This window comes from Lotus japonicus, chromosome 4 (genome assembly GCF_012489685.1).
Source record: "Lotus japonicus ecotype B-129 chromosome 4, LjGifu_v1.2".
NCBI lineage: Eukaryota > Viridiplantae > Streptophyta > Magnoliopsida > Fabales > Fabaceae > Lotus > Lotus japonicus.
In genome coordinates, this window is record NC_080044.1 from 68,946,783 (window position 1) to 68,958,421 (window position 11,639).

Consider the following 11,639-nt stretch of genomic DNA (forward strand, 5'->3'; position numbering starts at 1 on the left):
CAAAATCATGTTATTATTGTCTAGAACGCGAGTACCTGCATAATTCTGCAGTAGAAAAAAGGCAAAAAAAAAACATTAGATTTTTTATAGAGTCTAAATTTGAAAATTAAAAACCCTGAGTTCTAAAAGTGACAACATGCAGCTTCTTTGCTAATGGCTTTAAGAGTCTGTATAACACATCAAAACATGCACTCAATAAAAGCTGTTTTTATCACTCTAGGCACTTAATCAAAACCTGTAGCATGCCTGTTTATATGTGATTAAATAGTAATTTCAAGGCACTTCTTATTGTAAATGAAGAGTCAGAGGTATATTTTCTAAGTTGAAATAAGTGGGAAACATCATGAACATTAGACAAGTGAGGTGGTAAAGTAAATTGATAGGCTAAAGGTGTGTTCTTCGGAGGAGCACGTAATTCTCCATCCAGATTCCACAGCACTCTGGGACACTTTTAGAAAGAAACTATTTTAGCATAATAAAAAAGGTATAAATTTACTATTATAGCATATTAGAAAGTTGCACTGAAACAATAATTCATTAACAGTTAAACACCCTAGGTAAAAAATTGTTTAATACTTGTAATTTAACTCTGGTTGATATCACGAATTCTGTCACTTGGCATTTCACTCAAATGCTATAAAAGCATATTGTAATTCTTTTTCTGTCATTGAGTGTGCAACTTTGGTTTTTGGTTGGCTATCACTATCCAATATCCATATAATTAAATAGATTCCAAAAACGTCTATAACTATACATTCTGTTCCACTTTTCTAATCCGTGATTTTATTTGCCTAACATGTTTTTTTATGAAAAATAAAAAGACAAAAATAGTTTCTGATGTAAATTAATGTTGCTGCAATTTATGGACCTGTTTATAATAAAAATAGAAATTGTTGAAAGGTGTCTTTTTAATGAAGATATATCTACCAAGTTTTTTCAATATTTTAAGGCAAATATTAACGATTCTTTTTTTTGTTTAAAGATTTTTTTTAAATATTATAGTTTCTAGATAAAAACAAACACACTAACTTTTACCCTTTCAATTATTGACTTTTTTTTTTTTTTTGCCAAAAGCACTGTTTTTTCAACAAGTTTTTTTAATATTTTAAGGCAAATATGATATGTTCATTTTCTATTATTGTGAATTATTTCTCTTTTTTCTATCAATCAAATCACTTATCACATATTTACTTTCTCTCTCATTTCTTCTTATCTCTCTCTTCCTCCACCTCTCTACACCTAAAAAATGAGGTGTGAAGATATAATTATTATGTTCACACTCTACTTTTTCTCACATCTAATTTTCACTTATTTTCTCGTATTATCTCTTTTTTTAACTTTTACATCACTTATCATATTGTTCAATTCTTTTTCATCTTTTCTTTTCTCTCTCCATCAGGTGGAGGTGGAAAGGTGTTAAAGAAACATTTATCGTTTTTCAAATATTGATATATTTGAGACCATATTTTCTAGCATATAATGTGCACTATGCCTTAATTCTTTTGTCACTAACCTACATGTTTTCTTAATTTTTTCCCTTCAAACTTCAAAGACAAATGTTGGATGAAGTCAAAAGTCGAGTGAATCACCATTTTGGTTCCTAAGAATGAAGGCATCAGTCATAATAGTCCCTTGAAATCATTAATGGTTAAAAAAATCCCTGTTAGTGTTGACGTCGGTCAAAGTAGTCTCTATTTAAGTTTAGCCGTTAGTCCCTGGGGCTGGGACGGAAAATGTCCATGTGTCACGTTATGTGCCACGTGGGTTTCAATTTGGTCCCCGACATTATCAATTTAGTCCCTGACACGTAATTAAATAAAAAATATGAATTCATAATTAATCAGTCTATTAAAAAAATTAATTATTAATGAAATTAAAATTAAAATTATTAATTAAAAAATTCTTGATTTCCAATTTCATAAATTTCTAAACTAAAATAACCTTCATCTTCATCCCTCTAGAAACCTGGAAAATCCCTAATCAAACTCCTCCGAGAAAAAACCTGAATTATATATCAAGCTTCATTCTTCTACTGTAAAAGAACAAAAACATGCCCAAACATCTTTCTATCCCTTTGCCGTAAATCCATCTCTCCACCCTTTCACTCTTTTTTTTTTCTTTAAAGAAAATAAACTCTCTTCCCTTTCTACTATGTCCGTATAAAAAAACCACCACCAAATCTTCTCCTTTGAATTCCATCACCTTTCTTCTGGGTTTCTTTTCATCTCCTCCCCCTTCTTCATCATCTTCTTCCTCAATCCCTCCTTCACCCAATTCCCAAAAACCCAGATTTGAGAAAGTTAACAACTTTTTTCTCCCATTTTTCTTCCAAGATCCAGCAAGATAGGAACCCATAAACATCAGAGGATGAGGAACAAGGAAAAAGATGAGGAAAGAAAACATTTTTCTTCTAGATCCAGCAAGGGTGAACCCCAAATCACCATCACAAAGCCATGGTTTGTGGTTCTGCTTGGAAGAGGAAGATGAAGAGGTCGTGGCTGGTTTTGATCTCCTCTTCCGATCTGCTCCAATTTTCATTCGATCTGTACCCAACCTTCAATGAAAATAACTTCTTCACACCCAACCCTCAAAACGCAGAACGTGACCCTTCCTTCCTCCATTCTGAGTCGTTTTGGTTTAGGGGTTCTAAGCGACGTATTAGAGTTCATGGGTGTTGCAGAGCTTATTACTTCGGTGAGGGCGAATGGTAGGTCCTGGGCGGATCTTGTAGTTCTGGAAGTTTGGTCATGTTCTTGTTGTGATGCTTGTTTCTTTTTTTTTTTTTGAATGATGATGAAGCTTCTTCATATTTGGTGATAAGTAAAGGTTGAATTTTTCTATTGCATAGCATTCGATATGTACCAAAGGAGTTTGAATCATGTATTTAGTGTGGTTTTCCATGACGGAAGGTTAATTTTTTTTCCCAGATTTGTAATCTTCCATGTAACTTTAGTTGTGTGGTGGGATTTCTTGCTAGCCATAGAAGTATTTTTCCATTTCAAGTTTGGTTTTTTACTGGAATTACTGTTATCTTTCTAGGTTTTAATGTTACTGATAATGAATAAGATGGTAATTAATATTTAAAAAAAAGACTCTGATTAATTTTTTTATTTTTTTATTCATAATTCTATTTTCTTAATTTTTAATTCATATTTTTTATTTAATTACGTGTCAGGGACTAAATTGATAATGTCGGAGACCAAATTGAAACCCACGTGGCACATAACGTGACACATGGACATTTTCCGTCCCAGGGACTAACGGCTAAACTTAAATAGGGACTACTTTGACCGAGGCCAACACTTACAGGGATTTTTTTAACCATTAATAATTTCAAGGGACTATTATGACCGACACCTTCATTCTTAGGACCAAAATGGTGATTCACTCGTCAAAAGTCAAAATCACATACTCATAGTAGGTGTGACCGTATGTGGGATGACGAATCTAGATTTGTTTGCTGCAGGCTAAAATATACTCCTATGGCGCAGTCAACAAATTAGACTTGAATCAAAACATTAACTTTTTTTTTTTTTGACAACGAAAAACATTTATCAAAACATTAACTTAGCATTCAATTTTCAATCAATAGCAGCGATTTGATTACTGACTTTGAATTTTGGTGTATGGCTTGAATAAAGCTTAGAGATTGACCGGAGCCCGGAGGAGCTGCAAATCGCCTTGGGGATGACACACGAATGTAGTATTTGATGGTTATAGAGACCTCATGAATGAGTTGAAGAAAGAAATTTGGACCAAATTAGAGCTTTTTGAGGTAATAAAAATAAAAATAAAAATACTATTTGTTTTTTGTTTTTTATTTTTTTATATGCAAATGTTAGTCGTTTGTAATGTTAGTAAATTAGTCTCTCCTTATGGTTTGAATTCTGGACTTTCACCCTTCATCTCACTCAACCCCTATGTCCCCTAACTCTTACCACTTGTGCATTATTTTGATGTTTTGAACTTCTGATGATGTTTACTGTCTCACACTCACAATTGTTGATCCCTTTATTTTTTCTTACTGAAAAAATATTTTTAGTTAATAGGAGTATGTGTCACTTTCAAAATAATATATTAAGTAATTTTTTTAATAATACCCTCTTGCAATTAATGATGAGAAATAAAGTAAAACATAAATGACGTGGGAGAGTGTGAAATAATAAATAATGAGAGATAGTAATGAATAAAATTCAAAAAGGAAAAATAGGAAAATATATTCTATTTTTCTGAAAATTAAAAAAATTAATTGCATTTCTTCTCTTCTTTTGAAAAAGTTTATTTGAACTTATCTTATAACATAAATGCGTATATGACTATATAAGTATTTGGATAAGATAATAATATACACCTTCCGGTCACTATTATAAGCAAAAAATAAGTTTTTAAATTCATTCAATAAGTGATGTATCTAGTCTATAATAATGACTAAATACATCATTTATTCAATAAATCTAAAATGTTGTTTTTTTACTTATAATAGTGACCGGAGGGTGTATCATACTCTTATCATATTTTTATTCAACCCCTTTATCATATCTATTAGGACCATTTGATGTTCTAGATAGGATAAGACATGACATGACAACAAAGTTGCATAAAAACATGATATGATACGAGCAATATAAACTCTTATAAACTCTTATTCTATCTTGTATTTGAGGTAAATATGACAACGAGATGTATTAATATAAGCAATAAAATTACTTAATACTAGATATAATACTCGTGCATTAGGGGTGGATGTACACTTTTTCATTCACTAAGTTTTTATCTCAAATAGATTTTTTCTAGTAAAGGTTTTAATGAGACATTCCTCCTAAGAAATTCAACCTCTCAAGTGAGGATTTTTGACTCTTGACTCTGTTGGTGCCTTGGTGGTATTTGGTTCATGAGAACGTTGTACTCATCTTGCTTTTTCATATCAATAATATTGTTTTTGCTGTAAAAAAAGTTATAATACTCGTGCGTTACACGAGTTTATTTAAAATAGTTTTTAACCTTTTATAAAAAATATTATAATTAAATAAATAGTAAAATAAATTTTAATTATAAATATAATAAAAGTAACAGTTGTTAAGACATTTGAATAAATAGTATTAAAATTATAATTCTATAAATAATTAATATTACTCAAAATTAATAATTGATATTTAATAATTAGCATTGAAGTAATTTAAAAATTATTTATTTTATAATATACAAAATTATTAAGTTAATTTGAAATATTTTAATACATACTTTTTATTTGGAAAATGAATTGTTGAGAAAACCAACCACATTTTCCCAAACATGTTTTCACCTATCAGGACCAAGAATAATAAAGTAATCTTAACTTTTTTTTTTACAAGTAATCTTAACTTTTAGAATAATACAGTTCTAAGTTATAATTTTAATGGCATAAAATACTATTTTATTAATTTAAATTTATTCAACTTTTATCATAATTGTTTTTCTCATACTTCTTCAATATAATTTTACTAATATATTTAAATAATTAGCATTGAATATATTACTTTTGTCATAATTTTTTTTCTCATACTTCCTCAATATAATTTTACTAATATATTTATTAAAAAAGAAATTTGTTATTGTAAAAGATCAAGTGAATTTTAATATATGTATTTTTTTTCAAAATTTATAATTTTAAAATTTAATTTGTATATTTTTGTGAACACCTAATTTTGTCCCACCTCAATAATATTAGTTTAATAAAAATTAACACTCAAAATTATATTAAAAATAACTAATTAAATTATTTCAGAATTATAATAATTATTAATTAAATAAATACGAAAATAATAGTAAATATAAAAAATAAATTAGGTTTTTTTTGGTTAAGCCAAATTGATATAAATAAAGAGTACTATGGGTACTCCAACCAAGTACAAAAGATAAAAAACAAAATGAACAAATGATAGCAAAAGCTAATAAAAAATCAGCAATTGCCCTCCAAAAGTTTAACACACTATGAGGCAACGTATACAGCTACAAGGACAAAGCAGATAAAAACTGAATCCCACTTGTACCAGCCGAAAGAAGACTAACAAAAAGCCACAAAAGCTGTCATAATAAATCAGTGGAGACACTTGCAATAGCAGCTTCACATGGGCGACAGAGAGACCAAAGATTACAGAGAATTGATACATAGAAGAGGTTGAGCCTGCCACTCATAAAGGTTGTATTGGAAGCCTTTTAATTTTCCTCTGAGCCAGCTCCATGTCTTGAATTGAATACCATCCAACATTTTTGCAATGTCTAATTGTCCATTCCTAAAAATAAGACTATTTCTAAGATTCCATATAGCCCAAATGACAGCTATCCATAACATCCATGCCCCTTGTTTCTGCGATTTTGTCCACCATAGGAGCACATGCTGCAGGAAATGATCTTTACCAGTGTTTGGGAGAACAGTAGATAGGCCTATCCAATTGTAAATAGCCATCCACACTCTCCAAGCCACAGTACAGGAGAAAAGGAGATGAGAGGAGGATTCCTCATGAGAAGTACAAAGAGGACATAGCAAGTCTACTTGTGAAGATATTATATGTCTTTTATGAAGATTATCACGGGTCTGAATTCTGTTTTGTAAAACTTTCCAAGTAAACGCCAAAGTATTCGAGGGAGCAGGGACTCCCCACAAGCTTTTGAAGACCTCCTCACCTGTAGCCATACCCGGTTGTTGCAAACAATGATAGGCAGACTTCACTGTGTATCTTCCATCAGAATTAGCGAGCCAAAACCAAGTATTGGTTTGATTCAAGGATGGAACAAACAGCTGCAAACTTACCAACAAATGATGTTGAAGATCCAACTCAAACTCCCATAAATTCCTTCTCCACAATAAATTCCAGACCCATACTCCATTTTGCCAAGATCCCATGTCCTTTATGTAGCATTCCTTCTGAACTGATAAAGAAAAAAGTCTTGGAAATCTGTCAGACAATTTCAGGTCACTAAGCCATACATCAGACCAAAACCATGTGTCATTTCCTTGACCGACTTTCCTGCGAAGCTGATTCTCAAACCAGATTTCATTACCCTCTGGAAAGCACAAGAGCTTCAAGTCTTGCCACCAAATAGAAGCTTTAGAGGGTCTTTGACAGCAATACTTTGCACATAACACCTTATGCCAAAGACTTTCCTTCTCAGTTAAGAACCGCCAACGCCATTTTCCCACAAGTGCCTTATTAAAATTACCCAAGTCTTTAATCCCCAATCCTCCTTCCTCTTTGGATTTGCAGATTGTTGTCCAACTTATCCAAGCTGTCTTAACATTGTTATCATCTCCTCCCCACAGAAATCTTCTCAAGATTTTGTGACAAGAGTTGATAACATTCACCGGAGCCTTGAAGAATGAGAGGAAAAAAAGCGGAATTGAGGAGAGTACACTTTTTATCAAGCAAATCCTACCACCAAAAGAAAACACTTTATTCTTCCAAGATGCTAGTCTCTTCTTTATCCTTGACACCACTGGTTCCCAAAAAGCTGCTCTTCTAGGATTGCCTCCTACGGGTAGACCAAGGTACTTGAAGGGAGTGACCTCAATCAAGCAGTGAAGCGTGGTAGCAAAGCTTGTAAGCGTCTGCTCACCAACTGATATCCCAATCAACTTGCTCTTGGAGAAGTTCACCTTCAGTCCTGAAGCTAATTCAAAGCATCTCATTACACACTTCAAGGTCACGATATTCTGAGTCGATGCCTCTCCAATGAAGAGGGTATCGTCCGCAAACTGAATCATCGAAACATCCAAGTCTGAGTTTATGCCCAACTTGAACCCTGAAAACTTTTCACTCTGAACTGCCTTTTTGAGGAGGCCATTAAGACCTTCTGCTACCACCAGAAATAGAAAAGGGGCTAAAGGGTCCCCTTGTCGAAGCCCCTTCCACATTTTAAATTCTGGGCCAGGGCTTCCATTGACTAACACCGAAACAGAATTGGATTCCAAGCAACATGCTATCCAGTTTATCCATTTGTCACAAAAGTTCATCCGCCGAAGCATATACAAAAGGAAGTCCCATCTCACTGAATCATAGGCCTTTTTCTTTCGCTTAGCTTCATCTACAATTTCATTGACAATCAAGACACCATCCAACATGTTTCTCCCACCCAAAAAAGCGAATTGGTTCACATCTATCAACTTGGGCAGCACTTGTTTTAGCCTCTTAGATAGAATCTTTGAGACTATTTTATACACACACCCCACAAGCGAAATTGGTCGAAACTCATTAAGAACCATCGGTGAATCAATTTTAGGGATCAATGCTATAAAATAAATTAGGTGATTCTAGATCAAGTATTTCTTGCTCTCCAAGAAGAATGGTGTCAAATAAAATTTTAGTTAATTTAGGAAATTGAGGAAACAAATCAAGGGTAAATCAAGTTGATATCAAGAGTAGCGAGCAAGTAACCCTAGGTTATTAATAGATGAGCCTCTTTGTGGTGGAGACACATTGTTGAGTTGTAGTTCCATCTTTGAACTGCAACTCTAAAATACATTGAGTGAGAGAGTAAGTTTCATACTCGTCCGTTTGTGAGGAAAGTAGCAAGTTGGAGAAAAAGGATACATTATTTCCCATCATCCAGGTAGCAAGTAGGAGGAGGGAAGTAGCTGCAACAAGCTAACAAGGATTTATTTTTGCGACATCCAGGTAACTCCTCTCCATATTTTTCAATTCTTGGACGGTCCGTATGGATAAACATTTGTTAGGAGAGATCTACCCATTTAATGTGATCTCAGAGCTTCAGAGAATTAGTCTAAAGAATTAATAAAAAATTATTGGTCAAAGAAAGAAAGTAATAGAATGAAGAAAATTGTTGGTAGCATTTGTGCTGAAATGAGTCCACCAACTCATTCCAAATCCATCGACGGCTGAGATTGACTCTAACCCCTTAATCTGAGCCGTTGATTCAAACAAGAAACGCAAATGGATGAACCTAACCCAGAATCCAATCTTGTTACGTACGCGCTTTTGACTATAAATACCTCCTTCAACCTCCCATTTCAACTCGAACCACCCTCTCCTCCTTCAACCACCACCCACTTCGCCATTGTAGCAATTTCTCTGCTCCTTTACCTTTCAAGGTATTCTTCTTCTTCTTCTTCTTCCCTGTCTCACGCTTTCGTTACTCTGCTTTTTCGCTTCTTCTGTATAGTCTTTTCGTTAGCATTTCTGTATCGTTTTCACTTCAATTTGGGATTTCGCACTTCTGGGTAGGTTTACTTTGGGTTTTCTGATAATGGGTCACCCTCTGTAACCGAATGTGTATTGTTTTGATTTATTTGTCGGCACTCTTGATTTGACATGCACCGTTTGTGTTTGATTTTTGTCTTGTAGTCATGGGAATTTGGTTTTCAGATTTCAGATCTAGTTGAATTCACATGCTGATTGATCGCTTACGATCATAATTTCGCTTTTTTTGGGGGAAATTTGGTGTCATTTTCGTATGCTAAGCATTTTGACTGAGATGGGGTTTTGTGATTTGAGGGTTTTTAGCAAATTTTAGGGTTCTTCTTTGTTATGTGCATTGTTGGGAGATGTTACGTACCTGTATTTGGATTTTTCTCATTTTTTTACAATCTCTGAAATTCATGCATGATGGTGTTTTTGTTCTTGTGTATGAGTTTAGGTACTGGTTTGATTTGTGTTTGGATTTCAACTTGAGATACATGAAATCATGATTGTATTTGTTTGTATTTGCATCAATGTCAAACCATACAAACATGCAGTTATTGTAGTTGAATTTTGGTTGTGTGATTCTGCAGATGGCGGCGGAGACTTTCCTATTCACTTCTGAGTCAGTGAACGAGGGGCACCCTGACAAGCTCTGTGACCAGATCTCTGATGCTGTGCTGGATGCATGCCTGGAGCAGGACCCTGATAGCAAGGTTGCATGTGAGACTTGCACCAAGACCAACTTGGTCATGGTCTTTGGAGAGATCACCACCAAGGCCATTGTTGACTATGAGAAAATTGTGCGTGACACCTGCAGGAAAATTGGGTTTGTTTCAGCTGATGTTGGACTTGATGCTGACAACTGCAAGGTCCTTGTTTACATTGAGCAGCAGAGTCCTGATATTGCTCAGGGTGTGCATGGCCATTTGACCAAGAGGCCTGAGGAAATTGGTGCTGGTGACCAGGGTCACATGTTTGGCTATGCTACCGATGAGACCCCTGAGCTGATGCCTCTGAGCCATGTCCTTGCTACCAAGCTTGGTGCTCGCCTAACTGAGGTTCGCAAGAATGGAACCTGCGCTTGGCTGAGACCTGATGGTAAGACCCAAGTCACTGTGGAGTATTACAATGACAATGGTGCTATGGTTCCTGTTCGCGTCCACACTGTTCTCATCTCAACCCAGCATGATGAGACTGTCACTAACGATGAAATTGCTGCTGATTTGAAAGAGCATGTGATCAAGCCTGTGATTCCTGAGAAGTATCTTGATGAGAAGACCATCTTCCACCTGAACCCTTCTGGCCGTTTTGTCATTGGTGGTCCTCATGGTGATGCTGGTCTCACTGGGAGGAAGATCATCATTGACACTTATGGTGGATGGGGTGCTCATGGTGGTGGTGCTTTCTCAGGGAAGGACCCAACTAAGGTTGATAGGAGTGGGGCTTACATTGTGAGGCAAGCTGCTAAGAGCATTGTTGCTGTTGGACTTGCAAGGAGGTGCCTTGTCCAGGTTTCCTATGCCATTGGTGTGCCTGAGCCTTTGTCTGTGTTTGTTGACACTTATGGTACTGGGAAGATCCCTGATAAGGAGATTCTGAAGATTGTGAAGGAGGAGTTTGATTTCAGGCCTGGTATGATCTCCATCAACCTTGATCTCAAGAGGGGTGGCAACAACAGGTTCTTGAAGACTGCTGCTTATGGACATTTTGGAAGGGATGATGCTGACTTCACATGGGAAGTGGTGAAGCCTCTGAAGTGGGAGAAGGCTTAAGTGACACCTCTGGGCTCTGCCCTTTTACCTTAATAGTAGTATGTCTAATATTCAAATCTCTTAATGCCCTGTTTTTCTGTGTCGCTTTGTGATATTTTTTGAATGATCAATTGGAAACTGTACTCTCAGTTTGTGAATGCTGATGCTCAGTGTCATATACTAGTATCATATCTTCATATATTCATATCAGAAAGTGAGTAATCAATGTTTTAAAAGGGAATGCTATTATTAATATGCTCTTCTGAATTCTGATACTCTGTATGATTCTTTTGTCTTTTGAAAATAATTTTATCTTTGAAAAGTGATAACTTGGCTCATTGTTTTGGGCATTGGCCAATCGTGCTGTTATGGTTGCTTGAAATCTATCTGCTGACGTGGTAGCAGACAAGACAAGAATAAGATAAGATTCTTAAAATCGAAGACTGTATTTAAATTTAATTGTATTTGAGCATCACTTGATTTAGGAATTAGTTGCTTTCAAAAAAAATGGAAATAGTTATTATCTTATATTATATTTATGATTTTTCTATTACTTATTTGCTTGATCAATAAAATTATCACTAATATATTTTTGTTTACATTCATATCCAAACATACTCAATAAGGTGGTACCAAAGCCGATGGTTACAACCTAATCAACAACCACCCGTTGAGGGGTAGCATAGTAATCCCATGATACTCATACTTAGGG

General features: G+C 34.7%; 1 protein-coding gene across 1 annotated transcript; it reads left to right on the plus strand.

Moving 5' to 3' along the window:
• Window positions 1-8,932: 8,932 nt before the first annotated feature.
• On the plus strand, window positions 8,933-11,163 carry LOC130711975 (S-adenosylmethionine synthase 1). Its single transcript, XM_057561782.1, has 2 exons — window positions 8,933-9,085; window positions 9,767-11,163. Exon 2 carries the CDS (start codon window positions 9,767-9,769, stop codon window positions 10,946-10,948), a length of 1,182 nt encoding a protein of 393 aa, XP_057417765.1. The 5' UTR covers window positions 8,933-9,085; the 3' UTR covers window positions 10,949-11,163.
• The last annotated feature ends 476 nt before the right edge of the window (window positions 11,164-11,639 follow it).

Bases quoted from the DNA above. Each gene is read 5' to 3' on its own strand.
- LOC130711975 (XM_057561782.1), top strand. From the start codon at position 9,767: ATGGCGGCGGAGACTTTCCTATTCACTTCTGAGTCAGTGAACGAGGGG.